This window comes from Macrosteles quadrilineatus, unplaced genomic scaffold (assembly GCF_028750875.1).
Source record: "Macrosteles quadrilineatus isolate MER2022 unplaced genomic scaffold, UCM_ALF_1.0 Scaffold_9__3_contigs__length_116548681, whole genome shotgun sequence".
NCBI classification, from domain to species: Eukaryota; Metazoa; Arthropoda; class Insecta; order Hemiptera; family Cicadellidae; genus Macrosteles; species Macrosteles quadrilineatus.
The window spans coordinates 87,490,437-87,517,842 of record NW_026542602.1 but is presented as its reverse complement, the minus strand read 5'-3'; the positions used below and the strand labels follow the sequence as shown (position 1 = coordinate 87,517,842).

At 36.3% G+C, this 27,406-nt stretch overlaps 1 protein-coding gene across 7 annotated transcripts in view; it reads right to left on the bottom strand.

Annotated features, from left to right (window-relative positions):
* Nucleotides 1-27,406, bottom strand: part of LOC129002691 (axotactin-like) — a 53,638-nt gene that overhangs the window by 9,748 nt on the left and 16,484 nt on the right. For 6 of the 7 annotated variants that reach the window (XR_008491594.1, XM_054430682.1, XM_054430684.1 and 3 more), the window contains exons 3-31: nucleotides 25,897-26,064; nucleotides 24,894-25,110; nucleotides 24,155-24,339; nucleotides 22,803-22,970; nucleotides 22,498-22,666; nucleotides 22,063-22,178; nucleotides 20,888-20,994; nucleotides 20,258-20,473; nucleotides 18,520-18,616; nucleotides 17,132-17,436; nucleotides 16,523-16,630; nucleotides 15,885-16,023; nucleotides 14,721-14,951; nucleotides 13,743-13,918; nucleotides 12,699-12,933; nucleotides 11,769-11,963; nucleotides 10,184-10,357; nucleotides 9,441-9,666; nucleotides 8,192-8,439; nucleotides 7,180-7,455; nucleotides 6,701-6,850; nucleotides 6,087-6,281; nucleotides 5,361-5,507; nucleotides 4,249-4,399; nucleotides 3,618-3,789; nucleotides 3,289-3,445; nucleotides 2,395-2,609; nucleotides 737-839; nucleotides 154-347 (exon numbers count right to left, since the gene is read on the bottom strand). Coding sequence is in view for 6 of the 7 variants with exons in the window: in XM_054430682.1 (XP_054286657.1) it covers nucleotides 154-347; nucleotides 737-839; nucleotides 2,395-2,609; nucleotides 3,289-3,445; nucleotides 3,618-3,789; nucleotides 4,249-4,399; nucleotides 5,361-5,507; nucleotides 6,087-6,281; nucleotides 6,701-6,850; nucleotides 7,180-7,455; nucleotides 8,192-8,439; nucleotides 9,441-9,666; nucleotides 10,184-10,357; nucleotides 11,769-11,963; nucleotides 12,699-12,933; nucleotides 13,743-13,918; nucleotides 14,721-14,951; nucleotides 15,885-16,023; nucleotides 16,523-16,630; nucleotides 17,132-17,436; nucleotides 18,520-18,616; nucleotides 20,258-20,473; nucleotides 20,888-20,994; nucleotides 22,063-22,178; nucleotides 22,498-22,666; nucleotides 22,803-22,970; nucleotides 24,155-24,339; nucleotides 24,894-25,110; nucleotides 25,897-26,064 (5,240 nt within the window). In the remaining variant the exon portion in view is untranslated. The remainder of the gene's footprint in view (nucleotides 1-153; nucleotides 348-736; nucleotides 840-2,394; nucleotides 2,610-3,288; nucleotides 3,446-3,617; nucleotides 3,790-4,248; nucleotides 4,400-5,360; nucleotides 5,508-6,086; nucleotides 6,282-6,700; nucleotides 6,851-7,179; nucleotides 7,456-8,191; nucleotides 8,440-9,440; nucleotides 9,667-10,183; nucleotides 10,358-11,768; nucleotides 11,964-12,698; nucleotides 12,934-13,742; nucleotides 13,919-14,720; nucleotides 14,952-15,884; nucleotides 16,024-16,522; nucleotides 16,631-17,131; nucleotides 17,437-18,519; nucleotides 18,617-20,257; nucleotides 20,474-20,887; nucleotides 20,995-22,062; nucleotides 22,179-22,497; nucleotides 22,667-22,802; nucleotides 22,971-24,154; nucleotides 24,340-24,893; nucleotides 25,111-25,896; nucleotides 26,065-27,406) is intronic. The other variant, XM_054430683.1, reaches the window with a different exon arrangement.

Sequence of the window (27,406 nt, the reverse complement as noted above, 5' to 3'; positions counted from 1 at the left end):
AAAAGATAGATAAATTTAGTTGCTTTAAAAGAATTTGTAAGTTTTTATGATTCATCATTTAAATCAGACATGCTATGTTTGCATTTTTTATTCAGCTATGTTTAAGCAGATATATGCACTGTATCTATCATCCATTGTTGCTGTTATACTTACGCTGCGTGACCGCACTACTTTGAGAGGAGGCAACGGCGCAGTGCCTGGTGTCAGTTGTTGGCCGTTGTGCCACTTGATGGCCTGTGCCGTGCGCCGCTCGCGCCGTTTCTTCCACTGCCGGTGGTTGCTCCAGACATGCCACAACGTGCCCAGAATGACAATGCAGAAGAGGGAGGTCGCAATGATAAAGAGGACTGAAAAAATAACATATTTCTGGAAGAGTTGAGATTTTAGTTGGCACCAGTTTTTGAATAAGAATACACTAATTTTTACACTAAAGAATTTCAGGAACCATGAGTTAGTCATGTAAATTAGGAGAGTATAACGGCATTGTGCAATTTATTGTTAGTTTAGTCAAAATATATGATATTTATAAACAAATATCATAGCTTTTCTATTGCTTCTTTTAACTTTGGCAGATAAAAAAAATAAATTAACTTCTTTCTCTGTTGTACTATGGTGCTTCTAAAAAAAACTGTTACTTAGAATACCTTTAAAATAAAATCAATGGCTTTCCATTTAGTTCCATTACCCACCAGTAAAAACAATGCTTGTTAAACCTTTTGGATACAATATTACTTACTTTTTCCAGTTTCATTTTCTTCTGTTGATATGTCAGAGTAGGTAGACTTATAATCATTTCTCCTCGGAGGATCGACCACCCAAGAAAGTGTGGCGTCTTTTCCCTTAAAATTAAGTAAATTTAATGAAACTGAGAAAATAAGTTGTTGAGAAAATTAACAATTTTACTGGTTAATTTACCTTCAACACATTTGACTGGAAACATTTAATTATTTAATTGGTTTAGTTATAGTCTGGTTTGTTTTGACAAAACTTAAATGTAAAAAATTGAGAGTCAGTATGGTTACAAAATTAGTACTTTAAACAGTGACTTCTATTTACTCAATTGAAATTATATTGTTGCAATAAAGTAAGTTATTTTTAACAGACTTATTTGATATTTAAGCTCTTTCCACTTTTATAACTATCATAAGGACAATCACACAGACTAGGCAAAGCAGTTTTCCAGCAAAGGTAACCCAAATTATGATAACGTCCAAAATTAAATAATATTCTAAAACTAATTTAGATATACCTACCACAATTAATAAATTACTATGACATAAACTACCAAAATATATACATAAATTTACATACACTCTACACTACAGACCTGTGATTATTTACAGCACTATTTTGTGGATTGTGAGTTTCATATCAAGCCACTACAAAATGCTCTTTTTGTTATTGTAATGGAAACACAACTTTTGTTAGTGTATTGGTATGCCTATAAGATATGACTGAGATGATTACTATATGCCATAAACAACCATTTGTAAGTATTAAGTTGTTGGAGACACCATTAACAATTAAATAAAGACAGTAGGAACGACATCAATCGTAACTCTATTTTACAATTTATTGTAAAATGTTATAGGCAACATACGTAGCACTCATAACTATATGTAATTTTAAATTTTCCTCTTTATTAATTCAAATGATTTATTAGACAAATACTATAGTACAGAAACACGGAACGCGATACAGAATGTTGTAACAATCTAACAATAAAAATAAGTTTATTTCTGTTTCACATTGCACCCAGTTTTTCCCCCTAAGACACTAGGCACGAGCCTGGGATTGTTTTTCACATTACTTCAGGGTAAACCTATAGGGATTTGCGGCATTCACTTGGTTAAAATCCTTTGGTGATTTGGTGGGATTTGAACCCGGGACCTCAGGGACTAAAGTCCTTCGCTCTAACCACTAGACCAGCTCGCTCCCCAATTTCACACAGTTAAGCTTAACAAAACTAACGATTAGAACCACCCTAAACAACTTGGATGAAGCCTTTAGATACCTAACAGGAAATCTTTGTATCACAAATGACTTAACGACTAAACTAGCAGTTTTTGAAGAGGTTTGTGGTACAGATTTTTAGCACCAGAAAGACACTCATCATTTCCCACCAAAACTAAACAAGGGACACAAATAAGTTAGTTTAAGATCAAGATATTAATGTAGCAAAAATATATTTACAACCAAAAATACCTACATTTTGGTACGACCAACAATGTTTCTCTTCCAATTCATCCCAATTATACACACACGCACAAACTCTAAATTCACACACCAACTCGTTCAACACAACAGATGGAATGAGATGGCATCGATTAGTTGACTAACAGGGTTAACGACACGAAGACATGCCACGTGACACCGAGAGAATAAAATCCTTACATGGGTCTCAGAGAAGTAACTGAGAATAGAAGTTACCAGGCTGACGTTGAGCGAGGGGCCGGGCCGCGGCTTGTGTGTGGCCTCAAAGAACGCACACTGCGCGCTGCGTACTCCGTGAGAGTTCATCACGTTCACCTCTTCGCTACCAGTCTTGGTGAACAACATGTACTCGTCCAGAGGCTTCATAGAGGCGTTGTTTACTTCCAGGAACACATCTGCAGGATAAAGATAATCAAGATTAATCATCTAAAATTATAATTTACTTGTAGTTTTTTAAACTGTTTCAGTTTTTTAAACTGTTTCTTAGTAGCTAGTAATAGAATACAAAGGATGCTTTATGATACATTCTTAGAGGAGAATAAAAGTAGTGGACATGAAACTGCTAACAGAAATATGCATTTTGTGATGAAAAGTATTGTTCATAACTTGTACTGAAAGTGATTTTCCAGCACTTGCCTCATAGGTGAAACTCACTTTTACATACTTGGCTTCCCCTCACAATTGAGATCTGGTTTTCCTGTGTAAGGCTTTGACTCACACACCACTTACAGTTTTTAAAATGAAATATACTAGAAAAAGTCAGGAAACTATGAATTTTGTGAATTTAAACACAGTCTCTCATGATCACCCACACAATTCTCATACCCTACTAGATTTATCAAGAGTTCCAGAAATCAGAGAAATTTCTCCTAACCTATGAAACACTCTTTTAGATAAGTGGACCTACAGCCTCTAGGTGGGCTCTAAACAATCTGATGGCATTACCACAAAGCTAAAAGGCATTAGCGGGGTTAAAATCCAGTTCTCAATGAAAAAAATCTTGCATAATAATAATTTATTGAGCTAAATTAGTCATTTGTACCTTAAAAATGCCAGTAAAAAGCTTTAACTCACTGGACAGACAGCCACTGTAGCTCTTATATGCAGCGAAGCGAGGATCACTGGTGTTGAGACCTCCGATCTGAACCTCATTTGCTCCGAGATGACCTTCTGGAACCTCTGTGAGACTGAGTACAGGGATGGGCACCAGTGGCACCATCTCTCTGTCAACCTGAGTTCAGAGGGCACATTAACTATGTCTACTTTTCAGAAAAAATACTAGAGGGAGAAGCTTGGGTTTTAATTCATAAACATGTGGTTGGTAAGTTTAGCTAGTACTTAATCAACATGACTAGATTAGAATTATACAGCCGTTACACCAGAGCGCATGTAACCTAACGTACCCGAAGCATGGCCGTGTCATTGTTGCGCAGGTAGTACACAGAATGTCGAGCGCCATTGAGGAAATATCTGTCCTTTATTCGAGCACCATAAGCATTATTAGCACCCTCTCGATCCTCCTCAAAAATGAGCTCACCCTCTGAGCTTAAGGCTACAAGCAAATAATAACTGCGTCTGAAAAAAAAAACAAAAAACAGAAACATTAACAGGACGAGTATATAAATTTTACAAATAACTTAAGTTCATGATTTTAACAGTGTGATTGTTTAACCTTCTTAAATATTTTGGACTTAACATAAAGAAACTCACATTCTTATGAATTGGATGGTTTGGTTTCAATTATTTCATCAACCAATCATTAACTGAGAAGTTGCACAGGCTGTAAGGTTTGCCAGTTTAAAAACATTTGTCATCACATAAAAAGTCTTCAGAGCATCTTGTTTTTAAAAAAAGTTGGAGAATTAGTGATGAATGAGTGAGGGACTTTCAAATGTTCAAATTGTACCAATTTTGGGTTGAGATATTGAATTTAAAGCCCAATAATCAAGGACAGCTGGGTCCAGTTTTGAAACATCAAATAGTGTTTACTTATCTCAGTATGCAACCAGTAACCTCTCTTGTAAGTTGACTCACTTGTTTTCCGTCTGCAGAAGTAATACCACAGTGTTGCGTTGTCTATCATCTCCGCTAGAGAATGCCAGCTGAACCTTGATCTGAGTTACGGGACCTTCCAGAACAAACTTGCGTTGCAACACTGACTCACCGCTGAAGTCGGCGCCCTTCTCTGCAACAATACAGTAGATGTTTTTTATAAAATACAAAATTCGATTAGTTTTGATCTCGTACTTACTGCTGTGACCCATAATGTCCTAAATGGTATTTTTATTTTGCCTTGCCAAATTTTCCCTCCAGATATTCTACTACCAAATTTATTTTGTTTTCTTCCCTATCTTCGCAGGTCTTATTTCAGTGGGTCATGTAATGTTAACTTCTGTCAACATGGTCTTTTGCCTTTTGAGTTGTTTACTTGAATGTTTATTTATTTATTTCATACGCAGCAATAGAACATTTACAAAATGTCATTCATTTTTGGAGGAAATATCAATGATTAATGATCAACTAAAGTTACACATAAAAAAAACTAACAATAACTTAGAATAATATAGTGGTAGTATAATGGAATAATATAATAATAAAAATAATATAGTGACGATAAACTTTGGCAAAAAGATAACATCTTGAGGACTATAAAAAGCAAACAAGCTCGACAGAATATAAAAACACACAATAAACTAACGCCTTGAAAAATTACAAAGTTTGACCCTTTAAAGACACCACCAGCCTCACTGAACACCCACACAGAAAATTTTGAACCATCAGAACACTTTGTGAATTTATTTAAGTTTGTGGTAGTTATCTGTCCACGCTGAAAACCATGTTGTTTGGGAATGATTAAAATTCTAAAAGCAAAGGTCATTCTACCCAGCGCAACCTTCCCTAATAAGAAATATTGCAAAGTAAGTAGTGCGCCCAATAAGGAGATTATGCAAGTCGCCAGTCTCATCATAACCGATAGTGTTTATTTAATAATGTTGATCAGTGTAATGCTGATCAGGAAGTTATTTAATAATGTTAGAACACTGTATTACAATACGGCAAGTTTGACATCATAGACTTAACATAAAAAAATATTAAAATTATTCTGAGTATTAGTATTATCGTACAAAAATACATCTCAAACTCACCCTGTCCACAAAATTCCCCGTAGTAGGATGTGAACTCGCAGTCGCAGGAGCTTGTGTTCTTTTGAAAGTCCTCGATGCAGATACCTTGGTTCTTGCAAGGGACTTCGTCACATCTCATGCGACAACCAGCCACAATACCTGCACTGTCTGCCAATCATCAAGAGTAAATTAATACATTGTCAACCCTTTGAGACCCTTGGAATGATCTATTAATTTTCATCCTTACGCTATTTTTGTGAACGGAGAAATCATAATTCTTTCTTAGTGGAAAAACGCACATTAAGGATGGATAAAAGTAGCAACCTCCTGATTTGAAGTTTAATGAATCAACCCATCCTATCAACTTCCTTCAAGCCGTCTGTTTACTTAAGGTAGCCCAAACCCTCTAAGCCCTGCCACAAACATGTGAGACCCTTATAAGTTGAACACCTGACATGAGCGAGATGGTTTTTTTATCTCTGACATTGTGTGCTAACTGTAGATATGCCTTAGACTGCTAAACCGATCAGACCCAACATACTTCACTAACAATACCGTTATCCCTACGTCCCATAGTAGATTCTATATCATAAGTTGCAGCACATGTAGGTACAGCTTTTACTTGTTTTTGTTACGTAGTTATCACACATATTTTAAGTGAAGTTTTGGCGAAGTCACCCTTTTTGATTTATCAACTTTGGACCTCAAACGTTTAAGGGCAAACCAACTTTACATCTAACAACTAACCCCCATTAATCTCCAGCTGCTTGGTAAGATCCATGAGGACGCTGCCTATCTTGAGACCCCGGATACAGCCGATATAGCCGTCCAGGACTGCAGTGCCAGAGTCCATGTGGAGAAGGTTGTCCCTGTCATAACCTCCGAGGATCACTTGGAAGTAGTCCGTGGGCGGAGCCGGGGGTCTCTGAGGAGCCAATACCTCTGGAATCAAAGTTACAATTTTATAGTATAATCTAGGTGTTTGGGTGATGACTGTATTGTTGAATAAGTAGAGGCTAGTTTAGCTTATTCGACAATGGGGTCATCACCTGAAGATCTAGATTTGACAATCTACAAGGACCGTGGAAGCCATCTTCTAGATTACAAATTTATTCCTCACTTGCAGCAAACCGATTGTTTGAAAGGAAACAATCCGAACCCTGGTCTTGTGAATATTTGATGTTGACCTTTTGTTAGACAGCATCATTAACTGATAGCCCAATGACAAAAATAGCATATGTGTCTGGAGACAGTCTTGCATCAAATCGAATCAACGACCTTGAGATCTGAACGCAAGCACTATAACCTATAGCTGTACATGAAGGTTTTGATTCACACTGTACAGTGTAAAAATCACGTACCCATTTCTGAGTTGTTCCAAGGTTTGTTGGAGTACTCCGTAAGCAGTCTGACTCCGACAGGTATGGACGCGTTGTGATTGTTAACGTGTAACACAGTGTCTTCCACTCTACGCTCCACAGCAATCTGAACTGACTTGCCACTGTTGAGACCTGTAGCAAAATGTGAAATGTCTAAAATATTAGGTAGCAGGGTTATTTAAGTAATTCATGAAAAAGAAGTAATTAGAACACTAATCAATAGACTAAAAGTAAGAATCACCAACTACTTATACCAATAAAAAATCTACATAAAAATCATTCGAAATTGAAATTCATAGCGTTATATATTGAGCTATGTATAGTTAATTTTTTTTACTCACTGAAGAAATTTTTCCCAAGGGAATTAAAAAACTATAAAATTTTTTAGCTAACAAGGTTTGTGTTAGCATGGTTGATGTAAAATTATAAATATACAACTAGTTTTAAAACAGAAAACTAACCAGGATAGTCAACAGTGATGTTGTGTATCACGTCAAAGTGGTTGAAGAGCAGCACCACCTTGGTACCGCCCGTAATGTACAACTGAAGGAAGTTGTTAAGATGATCGTTAGCATGCAGGATTAGAGAGTGGTGATCGTAAGTGCGTAGGTTAAGAAGAACGGTGTCCGTCAACAGAGCCTTGTAATGCATCTTCTCATCGCTGCTGACGTTGAACAAGTAGTTCTTTTTGAAGAACGACTCTCTCGTGACTAACGTGATACCGTTCTCGTTTATACCTGGAAAAACGATTGACTTTGAATGGTGTAAGTGGATTACTCATTTTTGTAATGATGTCAGCTAAATATTTTTCTCCTATTTCAGGGTAAATTAAAACTTATGCTACCTGTTTTTTTACTCCCATTCTATAACAACAGAAAACAAGTTAGTTGTAACAGTTTAAAAATAGAATGTGATGTTAGGAATGCTATAGAATCAATAATAGTAAACAAAAAGTATAAGGGCTATAAATACTTAAAGAAGAAGGTTTAATCTATACTGAGAGTAGGAACCCTCTGATACTACAATGGCAGTGATCACCGCCCCAAAAGGGAGCAAAGGTGAAACATCTGTTACTTTCTGGACAGCCCTTTTCTTTTAGTGTTTTAAGCTTCTAACAATTTATGTCAACGTGATTTGAAATTAACAACACAAGATTGACTTTATCTATCATTAGATTAGATATACTAAAAACCACATTTTTCTGGGCACACTAAAGGTTGTTGTGTGATACTTCACTTAAAATTTAGGAATACCAAATTTTATGCAAGACACAGCCTATGTGAAAGTACCAGGTTAGGAAGAATATCTTATGTGTAAGTAAGATGACAATTGAAGCCGATTACAAACAATAATTTTTGGTTTGGACGATACTATTTATTGCTGCAGCAATCACACAAATCCACACAAAATGATGAGTAAAATATAAACAAATATTTCTTAAATAGACTTACTTTTTATCAAGAACTGACTTACTTGTTTGACAATATTTGCCGATGTAAGCCCAGGGATTTTCACACACACACTGGAATGTGCTCCACAACTCTTTGCAGTGAGCTCCATTCTTGCACGGGTTCGGATCGCAAGACGGTTTGCAATCCTTGATGATTTCCGAGAGATGAACGCTCATGTACGAGTAGATATCTAATACTTCTCCGTTAACCACAAGTCCTCGGAAACAACCAATGAGACCCTTACGGACCGATTGACCCACCAGTAAGTCACTGAAATGTAAAAGATTATCTGCACATGGTTGACATATAATAGTGAATGGAAGATGGGAAGTACTATAGTATGAGAAAACCCATTGATTACTGTGGAGTTTGACATATAATAATTTATTTATTTCTTACATAATCATAAATAGACTTTGAGACCCCTAAACTATGACAGGGAAAGCTATTCCATAACAAATGTTGCATACAATATTTTTAGACCGTCTTTTTGTCATGACGTTTTACCTTTTTTGGGGCTCAAGGAGCACAGCGGAACAAGCAGAATGAATTCATGGCAAGTTATACCATAAGTAATAAATATTACTAAACAAAAGCTGAACCAATAATGTGCAATAGTAGATAATAATACTTATGCATTTCTTATTATGATCAGATTCAGAGGTTCTTCATAAGGTCTGAAAGTGGGATTAGTGATAGACCACCATCAATCATCAAATAATCAAATCTTGAGTTTAAAACCTTTTTGCTAAGTACACAAAAATGCAATACAAACATCAAATCACTACCTAGATGTTACTAATAAGTAATGACACGCTTTCACAGTGAGGTGGGCAAATTAACTATTGGATTTTAGAATGGTGAATGACAGACGATTTAATTAGTCAAGCAGCTTTGGTGTGAAATGTAGGACTTAATCACATAGTCAAAGATTACCAGTGATGTAGCGGAGTCAGTCCTTAGACGATGTTGTGCATTCCCATGTTGGACATTTATGACTACAACACTGATGAGAGCCCTTTCATAGTTCTCTCTGATAGATTATCCAGTTTTAAAACAATGAGCAACGCTGAACCTCATTGGAGCTAGGTCATCATGTATACAGGATGTAATCTGAGAATGCATTTTGCTTGTAATGTTTCTACACTTGACCAATTTAAATTTTAGATATCAAAATTGAACTACACTGAGTCTGACCTATACATAACTCTATATATCAAAAATTGTTATTTTTTGTTAAAAATACCACACAGATTAAAAATGACACATACTCTGTTGCTCCGCCGATGAACATACTGCCTTCAAACGGACCAAACTCCTCCTCCGGCAGCAGGTCGACCATCTCATAGTCGGTGTTAATCATGAAGCGGACGTGGTGTTTGTTGTAATCTATCCAGATCTTCTGCCATTCGCCAGAGTTGAGGCGACGCGACGATTTGATCAGCAACGCCCTCGGTCGGCCAGTGTTCATCGTAAAGTTGAAAGTCAGGTGGAACTCTGAAACCAAAAGAGCTTATGTTTAATTGACTTTTGGATACTGAATTAGACCGTATATGGACCAACTCTAGAAAATTGTATCAAGAAGAACATAGTTGGATAAGCCCCACACAGAATGTGCTGCAATAATCTATAACCCTTGGTTTTGGTTACCGGTACTGTAGTTAATGTGACTTCCAAGATGATACTTATTAATAAGTTGTCTTTTCAGTTTTGTTAAAAGTTGGCGTATTTGATAATTAATTATCAGTAATTGACACCAGCGCACTCTGTCGGTGGCTCAATTTGACATGAATTTTATTACAAAACTGGCTACCTACAACTATAAGAATGGGATGCCATTATATCAATAGTCCAAGGTTTATTCCATAAGTAAAATTAGTCAAAGTGGAATTTCAAATTAATTAAATCCCAAATTCAATAAATCGGAGAAAATATTATTCAATTATCACTTGACAGTGAATTCAAAATATTCGAGCCAAACTTGTTGAATATAAGTTTTATTATTCATACATACCGCTAGTCAATGCCACCATGAAAGAAGGGTAGTGCGGTCGGATTGGAGGTTGGTACAAAAGAATTGCTTTTTCTCCAGTTGTCCGGAAACTGAAGGCAATGTCTCCTTTCCTCCAGCCAGGGACTTCGATGTACGACTGACTCGTTGTGAAAGTTACCACATACTTCTGGGTATCTGTAAGTATGTAGTACAAGGAATGTGTAATGTTTTTAGTAGGAAGAGTATAAATGGACAGTTTGCCGAGAAAATTACTGAAAAACGTTTCTGTGCAACAACTAACAACTAACCCACTCCCTTCAAAATCCTGATGAATGGGATCAAAGAGTTTTAAAAATAACACTGCACAAAGCCAAACAACACAATAATAAATAAGAATAAATTGTAAAAGGAAATCAAAATTTTGTAATTGGTAAAATATACAACGAATTTCTGGGTAACAGTAAGTACATAGACTCTACATTAGGAAATAAACAGAAACGTTTATAGTTAGATTTATAGTTAGGTATAGATTACCTAGAAAAAGTGTGACAACAATATTCTATTGTCGATTTTCTACTATAGTTCTCTTGAAAGAATCTATGACTCCAGTATCCTTCTGTCATCAATGTTACAACAATAAAATCCTTTAGACAATGGGTAAACCACTAAGTGAATCGTGAGAGTGTGTACGGTAATATGATTATTTTTATTTCACTGGTCGGCAGTCGTAGAAGTCATAGTACCTCACAAGATCTCCCTATGAACCGACTTGAGCCCAATTCACTCTTCAAAATTCTCCACCAGCACCAAGCCATATTTAGAATCTATGAGGCCCTTGGCGGTTTACACCAGAGAGGTCCCTCTCTACTCATTATTTAATGGCTAAAGCTTTGGGGGTTTATAAATTAAAGTGGGATTGCTTCAACTCAGTGAACTCAAAACTTTGTTTTTGACTATCCAATTGGCTAATAGACCTAGGAGGCTTTGAGTCTAGCTAATAAATAATTAAAATTTCATTATATTTTTAACAATAATAATACGGGTCTGCGGGCCAGACCTTTTTACTTCAGGTCAGTTTAAAAGATTTTACTTTACAGTCTTGGGCTAAACTTAGTTTTGGGAGAAAATCGGGTTGCTTTGATAAGTGTATTTTTTTTAATTTTTATACTATAATTAGTTTAAAACACTACTGCAATTGCAGGAAAATCATAAACACAAAACAAAATTAAAAATAATCAAATTTTTCACAGTCACACTCACAATGAAATCGTAAGCGTCTCTTGGTTGCAGTGAAATCTGAGACAGCAGAAGGATTGTGAATGTTTCCTACATTCACGACAAAATAGTGAACATCTTACTCTACTTGGGCCTTAAGTCATCTCTCGTGTTTTAAAATCAGTCACCCGTGGAGGGTTGACAAACATGTAGATCAGTAGAAAAAATTTTGAAAAAAATACACAGATTCAGCAGATATCTGGTAAACAAAAAATTTTTGGAAAAAATTGTGAAATGATTTTTATATTTTTCCCCATTTCTCAGAGTTTGGCACATTACTAATGGTACCTGTACGTCCAGACATCTTTGCATAAGGTAAATGTTCACTCACTGGTCTCAACACATTCCAGAGGTCCGAGGGTGATCCTTCCCAATGCGTCTTCATCAAGATCCTTCTGCTGCAGGAACACCATCTTGGTGATGCCCAGCCCGTCGGAGTTGATGTAGTAGCCTTCGTCTGACAACCACTTGGCCTCTGAGATGTCACAGTTGCAATTCAGCTCAGGACTGACACAGGTTCTGTTCACTGCGGACACAAGGATAAAACCAAAGGTGAATGGCTGCAAATGGCCAAATGGGCACAGATACTCTGTTTTTTAACCCACTTTTACTCTTAACACGTAGGTCCTACCAGGCCCATTTACACATTACTACAGACTAGTCCTAGAAGGTTGCGGCATTATCGCTTGGATAAAACCAGTTGGGATTTTAACCCAGGGCCTCAGGGGCCATGAGTTAGGTATTCCACCACTAGACCAGCTCGCTTCCCAAATACTCTGGGGTACAACACAGTATAAGCAACCATCAAATGAAATAATGATTGAGCCTAAAGCAAATATAACCAAGTCAAATTTGATATATTATATAGGTCTATTCAAACTAAACAAAATATAAATGTAAAGGCAAACAATAAATACCTCGGCTGCAGCAAAACTTCAGGATAAGCATATTTTCATTTCTGATTGAACTTTTACAAAAATATTTCCATAAGCGAGACTTGAAATGGATATTTTATTCTCCACTTAAATAGCATCCTATTTCAAGAGTAAGGTTTTACTGCCACAGGGAAGGGAAAAAGTCTTTTTAAACTAAAGCAGTTTACTTTCTCTCCATAAGAGTAACATGTAAATTTTATAAAATGTACAGTTTTTTACGTAGCTTGATTTAAAAGCAGCTTACAAGTTAGGTCGAGACAGAAAGGGACTCGACTTGTGACATCAGCACTTAAAACCTAAAGGGCTTAATCAATAGTTCTACACACCACCACATGTACAAGATCCCCTCTTGACGCTGCCAAGATAGTCAACAGTGCCGTTCTGTGCTGCGGAGATGAACCATGTGGCTGAGTGTAGTTCTAGCGGTGCTTTGTAGCAATCGTACTTGATGAACTGACTACAGTACAGCGAGTGAGAGATTAACTCCGTCAACATTTCCGAGCTGAACTCTCGATATGAAATGTCAAAACTGAAGTCCGTCTCTGCAGAGCTCCTGACGTCCTTTCAAAAACATGTCACATTTTATATCTAAAGTTTTGATACCTACATAATATTAGTATATTTTAAATAAACTTGGACAGTATTACTAAAGATATAATTTTTGCATTGCTGTGTTATAGGATGAGGAGGAACAAAAGGAGATGGGTAGGGCTACTGAATTTCAGAGCAAGCTCATCTTCTCTTCTTATACGTCCTTCCATTGGACGAGTGGAATAGATTAAAATCATGGTATTACAGAAAAAACACCTGCATTGCTAAAGATGATTGGGATATTACATGTAGTGAGTGTGGGTCGTGTGGGAGGAGACTGCTCTGCTGTTTGACGAAGATCAAACTGAGGCAAAGGAAAGCACTGTTGTAAGCATATTAAGAGGCAGACATTTTGTTTCAGGCATTCATATGGAAGAAGCTGCAGTTCATCAGGTATTTAGACATTGAAGCAAAAGCCCTATGATGTGGTTGATGCATGCACCTAGGGATCTGCAAATTCCCTACAAATCTATGAATGCACTTTTTTATTTGTAATGTCTTATAAACAAGAACATTTGTTGTATGAACAAGACATATTGATCTAGGATGAAAATTAGATTTAAAAAAAATATATTTTCATACAATGCATTGTGATATTTTCATCATTGGTTGGTACAATAAATAGCCTACTGTCTTTTTGATAGTTTTCTACAGTGTAAAACATTACATTACATCATACATGAACATGATATGCTTCACTGCTCTTAAACATTATATCAAGATTATACAGGTATTTTACAAATAAAAAGAAAATCACAGCAATAGTTTCATCTACTCACCACTTGGCTGGGCAAATTATGCTCCACGATGGTTTTAGTGGAGTCTTCCAAAGACTGGAACTCACATTTGACGTGAGCTGGGGGAAACCGTCCGTTGCCGTCGATATCAATCAGGTAGACATCAGGCTTGGTGTAACCAAGTAGTGCGAGCTCTTCACAAGTCTTACGGAACTTGGCTGTAAAAATAAACAAGACAAATCATACTCTTTCTTATCATTCCATATTTTTAAGAGTTTACTAACCGAGGGATGATTATTGTTGATTCAACCCTTTTACTGTGTAGTATTAAGTATTTGTAATAATTGTAACATAGTTTTATGAATAAATGGTTAAAACTTCAAAAGTTTCATGCTGAAACTAATATAAGCCATACCGTAACCTTTTTAACCAAACAATTTCCAAGTTAGCTGTTCTATACCTTAATGTAGAGACTATTTCTGACAAGTATTCGTAATTGTTCATACATTTTTGTGTTAGCATGTGTTATCTAGGCCATTTGTATTTTTGAAGTTTGTTTGGGAGAAGTCCGAAAAACCCTTGATCTTCATCTTTGAACGGTGTATTCCATCATTAAAGCTCAAGTTAACAAACAGTACAGCTTTTGGTTGGAAAACAAATTAAGAGGATACATTTTACTCATGTGTGAATAGGTAATATTTATTGTCACTATTCTTTAAGCTAAAAAAAACAAAAAACGGTTTTATATCTTTGCAAGTAATCTCCTCAAATTGCTTATATTTTGTTTTGCTACTAAAACAGCAGGTGTAACTAATTGATTGAACTAAATTGCCCATCATCATCTTTGGAAGTCAAGTCACCCTGAAGATGGCACTCTACGAGGTCAAAACAGTGAAAAGAAGTGTTTAATTGATTTCGACACTGTCACCTGCAGACTACCAAACAATTTATCGGCATGTTAAACATTTGTAAAAACTCAAAACCCCTAAAATGTAAGTGTGAGTGTGTCTAAGTACCCACCAAAGTGGCAGTTTTTGCCAACGTAGCCAGTCTCCTTGCAGTCGCAGGAGAGATGATCTTCTTTGACGGAACATATTCCTCCATGTTCGCACGCGTTGGGACTCTTACAAGGATCCACCAGTTCACAGTTGTCCAATGACACATGGCCCTGAGTGTGGTTTGAACGGATTACAAACCTAGGCTCAATAATCTCCCCGTTCACTGAGATCTTCTGCATGCAACCCACCAAACCTGAAAAACATTAACTTTTTACCAATTCTCTTAATCCTAGGAGCTTGGGGTTAACTATTCTGCTTTCTCCTCTTATACAGAAATATTTGGGAAATTAGAAAGTATTGTTTTTGTTTTATGGGTTTTAGAATTTGCTGGAAATATGCGTAGCTGAGTTGTTATAGTGCTTACCTAATAATCTAAAGGTTGTCGGTCTGATCCTGAGAAAAGTGATTAGCTTTTTAAATGGCAATGGAAATTTTGACCTAGCTGTCCTTGATCTTCGGGCTTTTGGTAAGATTAATTGTCTTGGCCAAGATACAGGTGGCTTTGGCTAGGAAAAAGTATACACAGATCAACTAATCTAACTTACTCCATTCTACACCCACTCTTAATTATTCATAGTTAGATTAAAAATGCACCAATATGTATGTCACTGTCTTAGAAAATTTACTTGAAACTATTTTTTTAAGAGGTTTTCAAGGGGGTGTAAAAACAATCAACAATAAGGTTTTAGGTAAGCTTAACAATAAAATACAAATTTTCACAAGCATTTTGTGTGTAAAATGATACAAGACAGTTTTAGGAAGAAAAAAGAGATTGTTCGGATATGACAGAACAATATAAGAAATATCAGAATGGCAAAACAAGAATTATTTTGCTGTGTAAAAAATCTGGATGAAGAAAGAGTAACAAAAGAATTGGTAGGAAAGTTGGTGGTAGGAGGAGAGTTGGCAAAGAAATGGCTAGGGGTTGTAAAAGAGGACTTAGTGCTGAGAGAGAAAAATCTACTCAGCAAGTGGAAGAAGAAGACCTTCACTTATAGAAGCGATAGGATGGACCATGCTTATCACCACACCTGGAAAACTAGAGCTGCTAAATCAATGATGATGACCATTTAGTCTATAATCATGTCAACCAACTAATTTTAGACAATGACAGTTTTGTACTTACCAAGGCTAGATTTACCACCAACACCACTTCCGATGATTATGGAATCTTTCAGCAGGAACATGAGACCAAACAAATCTGCAGTCTTGCTCTTATAATCAACCATCAAGTCTACTTGTCCATGATTGTAAATCAGCTCGACCTAAAAATTGTGCTTGGTCAAACTGGATCCTCATCAATAACTATGATTTGAGAGATACGGCTATGATTCAAAAGAGTATGCGGAAGAAAATGATTAATTATGCATTCTTCCTTATGCCTCTTATATAAAATAATTACATGAACATCAAGATTATTAATTTTACTGATTATTTTGATGTGATTTAAATTTAGGTAAGTTGTTAATTTAGGTTTAAATGTCCTAGGCTACTTACCTATGAAATTGATTAGGAAATTCCACAAAGGTTTTTATACCAAAATTCATGTTACTGGCTCCTGGACTAAATTGTTAAGACAATAATATGTTTTACATACCTCCGTCAAATAGTCCAACGATTAATATTGCTCATCAGCTAATGTGTTTATAAATTTTTTACTTACATTAATTCCTTAAGAACTTTTTTGTTACTAACAGTTGTAACAGTTGTTTAAAATCTAGTATTTAGTAGAGCTACTAGAAATAAAAAATATGAAGAACTTACCGTGTGCCACTCATCCTTGGTATCAAATTTCACTGTGGTCAAATGAGTGATGTTTTTATTTATTTCTGGGATTATTTCAAACCTGATTTCTTCATTCACCATCCTCAACTGTAAAAAGGTTTGGAAAACTTGTTTAAAAATGTGACTTTTAAAATATTTGTTTTATTTTAGTAATTTTGATATTGAATTGTCTTAAGAAGGTGAAGGGTACCACCGCACCCTTACGTTATTTGTTAGGGTGATGGTACATGTCACACATTTATTTTACAGTATAAATCAAATCAAAATTTATTTTATTTCATATAAAATAATAATTTTTTACAGTTTTTACAGAATATAATATTACACTAGAAGTTTATAACTGAATAATTTAAAAATATACTAAATTGATCCCACATGGGAGAACCCGTGCGTGGGAGTGAGCAGTTTTAGTTAGTAGTTCTAAATACAGTGGCCTGCATTGTTTCCTAAGCTTTCATTTACGGACTAAAAATAAAATTAATAAATTGCTGCAGATTGTTTGTTTACGGATAAATTCATACAATTTATCAAATGTCATTGTTTCATAAAAAAATTAAATCCTTGGCAAAAATACCCAGAGACACAAACCTCCCATTGTCCTGTGCCAAGTGACGACTGCACCTCTGCAGTGGCGAGTATAGCCATGCTTCTGCTGCTCTTGAACTCAAAACTCAGTTGAAGGAACTCAGGAGTGTGGATGGGCCACCGGATGTGAGCCACGGAGAACGGGAACGTGATCGGAATCACTTTGATGTCATACTCGAAGAACATCGGATCCAATACTCCAATATAGTGGACTTTCGGATTGCCTTTCTTAAGTTCGTAAAGTATTGAAATCTCGTTGAAGTAAACGTACTTCAGTGATCCAACAAAGTTGTTAAGAGAAGACAAACCTGAAAAACATTTGAAAACTTGAATAAAGGTAATAGTTAAATTGTAATTTTATTCAGGTTTTAGACAATATCACGTCAATGAACGCAATTAGAAATTATAGGATGATAAATCATGATTAAAAAATAATTACAACATGCCACTTAAGAACTTAAGAACTGTGATCTCTGTTAACAATGTATTTAAAGTCATTAAAATGGTGTATAACTAAAATCTGTGTTGTCAGTAAGAAAACCTTATAATAAGTTTGGCATCACCCACTAGTCTCAAAAACCAGAAAAGTCATTAAAAGAAAAAATCCCAATTTTTTTCAAAATTAAGCTAACAATTTCTTTTAAAACAAAAAAAAAATACTCTGAATAAAAAAAAGTTCTAGACAGTCCTAGCCTGACTGTCTAATTAAAGGATGGAATACAAAATTAATTAGTCATTATTAACAGTAAGGGGTGTATCAGTAAAATCACAAAAAAGAAATTCAACATAAAATTCTTTCTTGCCAAACAATCATCATCTGCATTAAACTCAAACCAATCTTCTTTCGAGTATTAAATGGCTGTAGAACAGCTAATCTGATTGTTGAACTGCTTGTCTATTGAACCCGAGATTGGCATTGTTATCACGTATCTGCTTGGAGGACGGTTAACTGTTAGCAAGCAATCTTTGCATTATGGAAATTGCTCAAACAATAGGCTACTCCGTCCTGCCTATACAACAACATGGAGCTTCTCATAGTTCTTTCCAGTACACCAGAAATACATTAGAACACAAAATGTGTAATTAGAAAGTTCAAGGCTAAAAATATATTGTGTGATATGGTACACTATTATAAAACTACGGTTTGTTTCTTTGTTCGTACTGTAAAAATTAAAGCTTGATACAAAAGAGGATTTGTCATTGAAAATTATAGTTTAGAAGTTTGGTTGCATTTCTCAGTTCCGAGAAAGAAAATAAGTTCTTGAGCAAATTCTTTTTTATGATTGTATGCAAATTAATAAGTGATATTTTACAAAGTTAATTTTTAGGTAAATTTTCACCCTGAGCAAAGCTTGTCCACCAGATATTTTAGAATTACATTATCCACTAACCACTCTTCTTGTGCAGTTCAGGACCTCCACCAATGTATATCTCAGGATCTATGTAGAGATGGGGCTGTCCTCCTTGTAAGGTAATTAGTCTTGACTCCTGAAAAATTAACATAGGATAGAAGCAATTACATTGACAGACCAATTCTGAACTGAGGTGCATAATCAGCAGACCAGTTCCTTACAAATTTGTAAAAAACCCTGAAGAAAGTCCCGAAAAGTTAATCCATATAAAGCCACAAAAAAACTAATAACATTTTTAAAGGAGTCAAACAGTTTTATGGAAGATTAGAACAATATTCAAAATTAGATTACTTAACTGTAATATGTATAAAAGGTGCTTTATTGATAAAATTTGAGGAAACCCCTCATAACCAAGCTTACCACCATTTTATTCATTCCCCTCCATAGACAATTGTTATTTATACAGGGAGCGGCAAAACGATCTGATGGTTTTCTTTGCCGCCCTGTTGAGCAAGTGAGTGGCGGAGGCTAGTGGGAATAGGGGCGTTACAAAGCCTATGTGCGGACATATTTAGTAGCCATGGAGCTGTGGATAGCACCATGCATTTGTAGGGGAAGTGTTTTTTTTTAAGTGTAGCTGTTCAGTGGCAGTTCCGTAGACGTTTCAACGTTTCAATGTGAGTCCAAGGGGAAAAGTCCCAACTCGAAATACCATTTTGCTGTGGGTAGGTAACTTCAGAGCTACTAACTAGTTCAGCATTGAAAAAAGGCAACAGGCTGTCCAAGGTCAGCGCAGATGCCAGAGAACGCCGTGAGAGTGAGAGAAGCCGTGGAAGTAAGTCCTCAGCAGCCTAAACGTAAATATGCTGCAGCTCTGCACTTGTATGGCCACTTGGTAGAAGAGTATTACAATTCGACCTCCATTTTCATTTATACAAAATGGCAATCGTTCAACCGTTGAAGCCCAGTGGTTATGCAAAGCGCATCTCTTTTTCAGAACAAGTAGTGATTGATTTTCTGAGGTGGCCGACAAGCGGCCCGTGTGTCGACGGCCTTACACGTGACAAAATTGTCATGAGTAAATCACACAAATCACACTTTCATCCACACCTTGCAGTCTTCCTCACTCTCTTTAGTTTCACACCACGTAGTCAGATTTTAGTTTCATGCAGTCTTCCTCACTCTCTTTAGTTTCACACCACGTAGTCAGATTTTAGTTTCAATGCTTAACTAGTAGCTCTAAAGTTACCCACCCACAGCGAAATGGTGTTTCGAGTTGGGACTTTTCTTCTTTGACCCACATTGAAACGTTTACTGAATAGCTACACAGGAATTGCCACTTTTAAAAACATTTCCACTACAAATACATGGTGCTCAGCTGTCCCACGGATCCATGGCTACTAAAAATGTCCACAGGTTGGCTTTGTAACGCCCCTATTCCCGCAACCCTCCGCCACTCACTCGCTCGACAGAGTGGCACAGAAAACCGTCAGATCATTTTGCCGCTCCCTGTACTATATTACATTAGAAAAGGAAAAGAAGGGGTGTTAATCATCAGTATTTCTTTAGAAATTTTAAATTTCATAGATATACTAGACTTGACAGTCTAGTAGACAGTAGAATGACTTCTACTGTGTTAGAGCTAAAGAAACTCAGAGAAACATTTTATCAACATCAACATTATCAAGAGTGGCTGGAATTGAAACACACCAAACCAAGCTTCCTATTTTACGTCTACTAACATTATCAAAGTTCTGTTTATCGTCAGGTTAGTTACCTGGTCCAAGTAGATGGTGACGTTGCTGTGATGGTGAGAGATGGTGAGGTTGTGCCACTCATTATCGTTGACACCGAACCCTAGCTTGGTGATGATCGCATCACCACCGAGGTCCACCTCCACCACCACCGAGCCGTTGTACAGTGACGCTGCAATGTGGTGGTGGCTGCTCCACTCTCCACTGGCATAGAACAGCGCTGAGTCGTCAAACCTGGTCTGAGACAACAATGGTAAGTAAAGGAAATTTTGGCCAATCCCTTTTTCAAGCAAATTCAAAACCTAGGCAAATTGACAACCTTTTTGACTTTAACTTTACATTGTTTGTCACGTAAATCAGTTTGTAAAGAATTGAAAATCAAATAAGCTCATTATTAGAGGGCCCAGCCAACCTGAAAACTGGAAAAGCCGAGAACTGTACATGAATTTTTATGACTAGTCAAATGTCTCTGAATTGTACAATAATTTCCTGAACACTAAAGACACTCTTGGTTTTACACTAAAGACCAAGAAATTTTATTTTCTGAATAACTCTCACCAATAGCCTATGTCCAAATATAAACTCAATGAGGACATTTCTTTTTTTTGCATTCAACAAAGATAATACATATTCTGAACTTAGGATATACTAACCTTAAAATGCAGACCAATGGTGTTGATGTTGGAATGAACTCTGTCTTTCCAATCGTAAACTCGATAGGAAACATAAGATGAGCCTCGGAACGTAAGAATAGTGGCAGCTGAGAAGTCAAAATTGATACGTTAAAAATTTAACTATTCATAGCGCACTTTTCATAAGAAACTGATCAATACTAAGTTAGGTGTAATGTACAATCACTACCAAAATTGATGTATTCAATAAATTGATAATGTTGTGCGTATAGCTTCTTTGTTCCCGTGTCCAATCATTTATACGAACAAGGCTCCTCGCCGCAAGAAACATTGGCTGCAGACATTTATCGCCAGATGACTTAAGTTTATGGCCCTAATGCAATGATATATGGTAAAGTGTAGAAATGGGTTAGTGAGTTTCAAAATGGGCCATCTCGGAAGGAATTGTGATTTTGGTTTGCACGCAGACTTCTCACATAAGGAAAAATGTTTTCAATGCCATTTTTACAAACAGAAATATACACACAGAGCTGCAAATGGTAGCAGAAAACGACAAAGAGCGTTGTTGCGGCGTGCATGGGAATTAAGAAGCTATACACAAAAACGGCTGTTACTTAAAAAAACAACCCTTGTATTATATTCCTGTAATATAGTACACTAGTACTAGTGTGCTAGTGCCTGAAGATGGAAACCTAGTTTCTGAAACCGCTAGTGAATAAAATAAAATTAATATATATTGGCTTTGTTAAACTTGTAAATTTAATTATACATTTCATTATCAATTGCCAATATCTCCAATATAAGTTATATTACCTGTGTTTAGTCAAAAAGGCTTGAACTTTCAGCAGTAAACTGTATCTGTCAAACGCTTCGAAAAATCAATTAGCAGTCTGAATCTATCATGGGCTTTTAACTACCTGATAAATGGATTTATTAGCATAGATTTTTAATGAAGAGAAAGAATAAAGAATGATTCTAAAATACTCATTATGCACTGACCTAATCTTTAGAAAAAACATTGCCTTTTGAATTCACATTGAATAGTGTAACTAAACAAATGAAAATAGCCCTAACTTGTTCTCGTTTGTAACTATAACAATTCTGTAACAAAATAAATGTTAAAACCACTCTAAAATCAAATGGTATTTTTCCTATTTTTTAGAATATAACATAAGTTAAAAAAAATCAAAACTTACTGTAAACATCACAAAGCTCCCCCTCGTAACCCGTTCCAAAACAATCACAAGACAATTCATTGTAGTGGTTTATACATTTGCTACCTTCAAAACAAAAGTTTTCCCTAGTTTTACACCTGAAAAAGACAGAGACATGTTAATTACATACATTTTTTACATTTTGTTTCACTTTTGCCAGATAGTGCAAGCAATATTCATTTTATTAATTCAGTTTCAAAAACATCAATTTTTGTTTATGAATATAAAATAGAAAACTATTAATACTGCAAATAATGCATTTGTAGTAAACCTCACTAACTGATAGAAGGGAGTCTCAAATGAATAAAAATCTCAAACAATTCAAAAGCAGAGCAAAGATCAAATTACCTAAAGAAACTATATAAATAAAACTAGTATGGTAAAGAGAGGCATACGTTGTTCACCTGGGACACTAACTTGTTGATGCATCCTTCTTGTACGTTGTCGTGTTTGGTGGCAATGAGTGGTTTGATGGGAAGCAGATCAGACGCTGCTTTACCAGCACTCAGCACCATGTCTTTGATGCATCCAACAAACGACTCGATGATGTACTTCACTCCATGTAGCTTCTCCTCTGGACTCAGCCCTGTTTGAATAAATAATGCTTAATATAGTCTACTACTCTATGACAGCTATATTCGTAATGACAAGTGTATGCTTTATCAACGAATACAACAAATATTGCCGTTTAATATAAATCTGAAGCTTAACTGAGAACTAACCACCAATAAGCACGACGGACGTCAGGTCAGTGAAGACTCCGTAGTTGGTAGACTTGTGCAGTCCCGGGATGCTAGCCTCGGAGGTTTTATCATCCACTTTGGCGATCAGACGAGCTCCGTGCACATCTATCCTGACTCTGACACTGTGCCATGTGTCTCGGTTCAAACCTAGACAGAGATTTGTTTGAAATGTGGACCGTGAAGATGGTCTGGCTCTTAGGTCAGTTAAACATGTCAGATTTAGTTAATGGTAAAAATGGTGAGTCTGTGTTGCTTAGTTCGGTAGCGTGACAATGTCCTGGTGTCGCCACACTTGTATATCAGTATTTGATCAGTACGGTTCATTCTGCAGTTCACTTTGCATTGCACTTTACCGGCTCACCTCTTGATGTGCTTGGTATGTTCCTAGCACAGGCTTGAGCCTCAAGTGGACAGGCCAATGCAAGGTTAAAAGAGGCGACCCACTAAATATTAAAAAAAAAAATGAACTAACAGCCGATCTCAACAATAGCATTTTGAGGGCTTCCTATTACATAATAAACTCCTATCCATGTAGTACTAAAAAGGAATTCTGAAACAAACTCCTATTCATTGTAAATTTTTATATTACCTAGTATAAATGGCCTTCTTACTGTAGGGTGAACAGAGAACAATTAGAAGAGAAACAATGAGACCAAAACCACCCACATGCAATGTATAAACAATCATTCAATGTAAAAAAAGTGATTCTACAATAAAAACACTTTATGTTTACATCCTCTTGGAAAATGACATTTGTTTATAAATTATGTTTTTGTCTTTGCTATTGGCACTTTTTGAGCTATTTGTAAGAGAACAATCAAAACCTCATTGTTAATATCTGCAGTAGACTCCCTCTTATCCGGACTCCTTGGGACCGAGGCTAGTCCGGATAACGGGTTTTCTGGTTAAGCCGACGTCCCCAAAAACTCGTTAAAACGGACCGTTTACTGATATTTGACTTAAATTTAGGAGAACATTGTATTTAGACATGTGATCACTGGTCTCAAATCTTTCCCATGAGAACAGTCGTTTCAGTACCGCCCACTTCCTGCCGATCTAGTCCGGTTAAACCAATGTGCTGATAAAAATTGTCCGGTTAAAGAGATGTCATTTCTGTCGAGTGTAGTCCGGTTAAACCGATGTCCGGTTAAAAGGTGTCCGGATAAGAGGGAGTCTACTGCACCACCAATCTCTTCATAGAATAGATATCATTATTAATTGACCGGCCAATAAGTGACTGGTAGGTCCAAAAGAGATCCAGCATGGGATTGTTTATTAAAATTAAAATATAAGTACCATTCCAACAAATACTGAAATCTTAGTGCACCAACCTTCCCCAACAATGACCGAGAGAGAGTGTTTGCCAAAGACATGGACGACCTTGAGCTGTCCCTTCTCTACGATGACGTAGAGAGCGTACGGGTCGAGTCCCTCCGGCCGATCCTTCACACTGTGGTAGACGAGAAGTCCGTGAGGCAGCCTGGTGCGGAACTGGAATGAAATCTCCCGACACAACCTGTTATGGAAAACATTTGTTTAAGGTTGGTACTTGAAAATTTCCTAATTCCTACCTTTTCCGTACTAGGGTGACATATTTATTCCTAAAGTACTGTAGAATATTGATTACCCAAAGATCAGTCAACTTAATCTTTGGGTGAAAAACTCCTACTCATTTAATATACAGGATTTCTGGTAAGGCCTGCTACAATGGAGAAACTTGCACTATTTGATTACCATATCTTTCTCAATTTTAAAAGTGGGTATTATAACTAAATAGTTAATATTCAGTTTTCATAAAGCTCCTCACAAATTTAAAGCAATTACCAAAATCTCTTAGATAAAAAAATAGAGCAGAAAAGTCAAATGAGGATAAACATTAACATTCTACGGCGATTGCTTCTCCGTTATCTGTAGTTTTGTAAATTTTAAAAAATTGTTTATTTTAAAATTTAGCTTTTCAGGGCAAAAAATCAGTGGCCTTTAATAGTAATTTTTTGTCAAGTAGCTACCAAGAAATCATTAAACATCTATTGCAAGGGAGGGAGGCATAGTAAAATGAGTTTTTCTCACCTAAGTTGAAAAGTTTTTATGCGGTTGCCGTCAAGTTGTATGAAAGCGTTATTCTTGGCCATCATAAACACTTTGTGATGGCCAGTCTCAGGAAAGGTAAGCTCAATGCCTCGCTGTTCAAAAGGTACTAATGGTCGAACGGAGGTGATTTTTGGTGCTTCACTCGTCGTTTCATCAACAGGGAGAGCAGGAATCATCAGGTACGGTGGTAATGTGTCTGAAAACATTATGTGAACATTTGTGGAATGACTTTCAAAGCAGCTAACCTGAGAAAGTTACTGTTTTAATTGTAGAGATTGTTTACATATATCTTTGAACTGTGATTGATGGCCCTGTGTCCAGCTTTCTCTGAAATTTTACACACCCATTTGTGTCAGACTACGTAGGTTCTATATTTTAAAGCTCTTTGCAGAGGATTAGTCAGTGTCCATAGAATGTGTAACACAATTATGACTACTCTTCAATAACTCTCCCAGAACTTTTTAGTGTAGATGTCGATGTTTCACAGAACTATCAATTTTGTAAGAGGAATAGTGCATCAGAATCTTTTTAGTTTTGTACCTGAAATTATTAATGTCAAGGTTTTGTAGCCTCTGAATCACTAATTTAAGGTTTTTGATTTGATTTTGATTTTAATTTTGATTTGATTTGATTTGATTTGAAGGTATATTCTTTATGTTACCCTGTTTCCTCAAGTAGTCCATTGCAGTAGTATACTACTATAGTTTCACGCTTCTTGAGGCCATTATCAGGTGTGACAAAAACATCGTCATCTATTCGATTTTGCTTAGATATATCGTTACCATTGTAGAACACACACACCACAAAAATATGATTAACAAAAATAATACTGAAACACTTGCCAGTGTGTTATCACCGGAGACACGTGCGGCGACGCCGGAAGATGAGTCAGGACTCGTCATGATACTTTACAAAGCAGGTAAAATAGCCATTCAGCTGAAATTAAACAATTAGATGAACCATGTAGCCTGGGTACACTTACGATCACCACCAATGCAGTAATGTAGACACTCCGCTTCGGAATCGAAAACGTTCTCTCCTCGGCAGCCTCCGTAGACAAAAATCTTGCACGCTTGCGTCGACACGTTGAAGTACCACTTGTGGATCCACTCTTGGCATGGACCCCTGGATACTACGCCCTTACACCTCTCTGTAACGACAATGTAAGTTATTCAATAACTAAATATTTAGACTGATGATAGCTGTGCTTTTTATATTATTGGTGGTTCAAGTCAACTACTTTATTGACTTTATTCACTTGAGTGTTGACATTGGATGCTGAAATGGTATCCTATCAATATGGATTAGTGGTATCCAAATTTTTATTTATCCTTGGGAAAACTAGTTGAACAAGTCTTAGGGGTTATTTCAACTAAAATGATCAAGTTTATGCCCTGAAAATGGATAATTATTTATTATATTCTCTTTTGGTATTTCAAAGTATGATATTTGAAGGAGAACTTAAAACACAATATGGTTTACATACAGTGGTAAAGTGGAGCAGGAACAGCGTTCCCACTCTGCTTTTTCCATAGAACCTATTTATTGGTAAGTGACCCGTATTTTTCTGCAACTTTGGTGAGTCTTTCCATACTTTTTACGACTACATCACTATTTACATACTTTTAACTTTTAAATTTGGCATGATTAAACTTTGGAGGCTTGGCTGTGTATTTTTACACTTTTTTAAACTTTTGAATCTCCCGCCGTGTGCCAGATAAGGTCATTGATACTTTTTGTTTACCACAAGAAACATATCCGATGCATACATTCATTGCCAGATGACTGAAGGCTACAGCCCTAATGCAAGAGTGAGGGTTGTGCAAAATTAAGTTGGGAAATGTAAAAACGGCTGTTTAAATCCTTTTTCCTTTGTGGTCTTTTGTGAGAGGTCTGGGTACTCACCAAAACACAATTCCTTGAGAAATGAGCATTTTCATGGCCATTTTGAAACACCCTAGGCTAGCCTATTTCTACAGTTTACCAAAAAAACGTATCACTGACCTTATCTTGCACACAATACGAGATTAAATAGTAAAAAAAATTTTAAACACCCAGCGAAGCCTACATGTCAGATATAGAGCTGCACTCGGTGTCGTTCTGTTCACAAATTATGCCTGTAAGTGGCGAGGAGCCTCGTTGCGGCGTATAAAAGAACTACGAATTTGTATACGAAAACAGCCCTTACTTAAAAATCCGCCCTCTTACTTTGGCACAAGAAACACAAACACAAAACACTTTGGACCTGAAATCGTCTCTCTTACCTCACACCTTTTGAGATTGAAAACACTGCAACCAGAGGTTAAATATTAATATATTTTTCATAGGGAAAGGTGTTTGTGTTTTAGCGAATTTCCCATATAGGGAATAAGCTATTACCGTAGTACTCATGGTAAGACCTGGACCCGGGACTGATTTTTTTTCGTTTTATGGTCCCTAGAGGCCAAAAACACCATCCGTTCAAATTCATATATATATATATATGTCCGTAA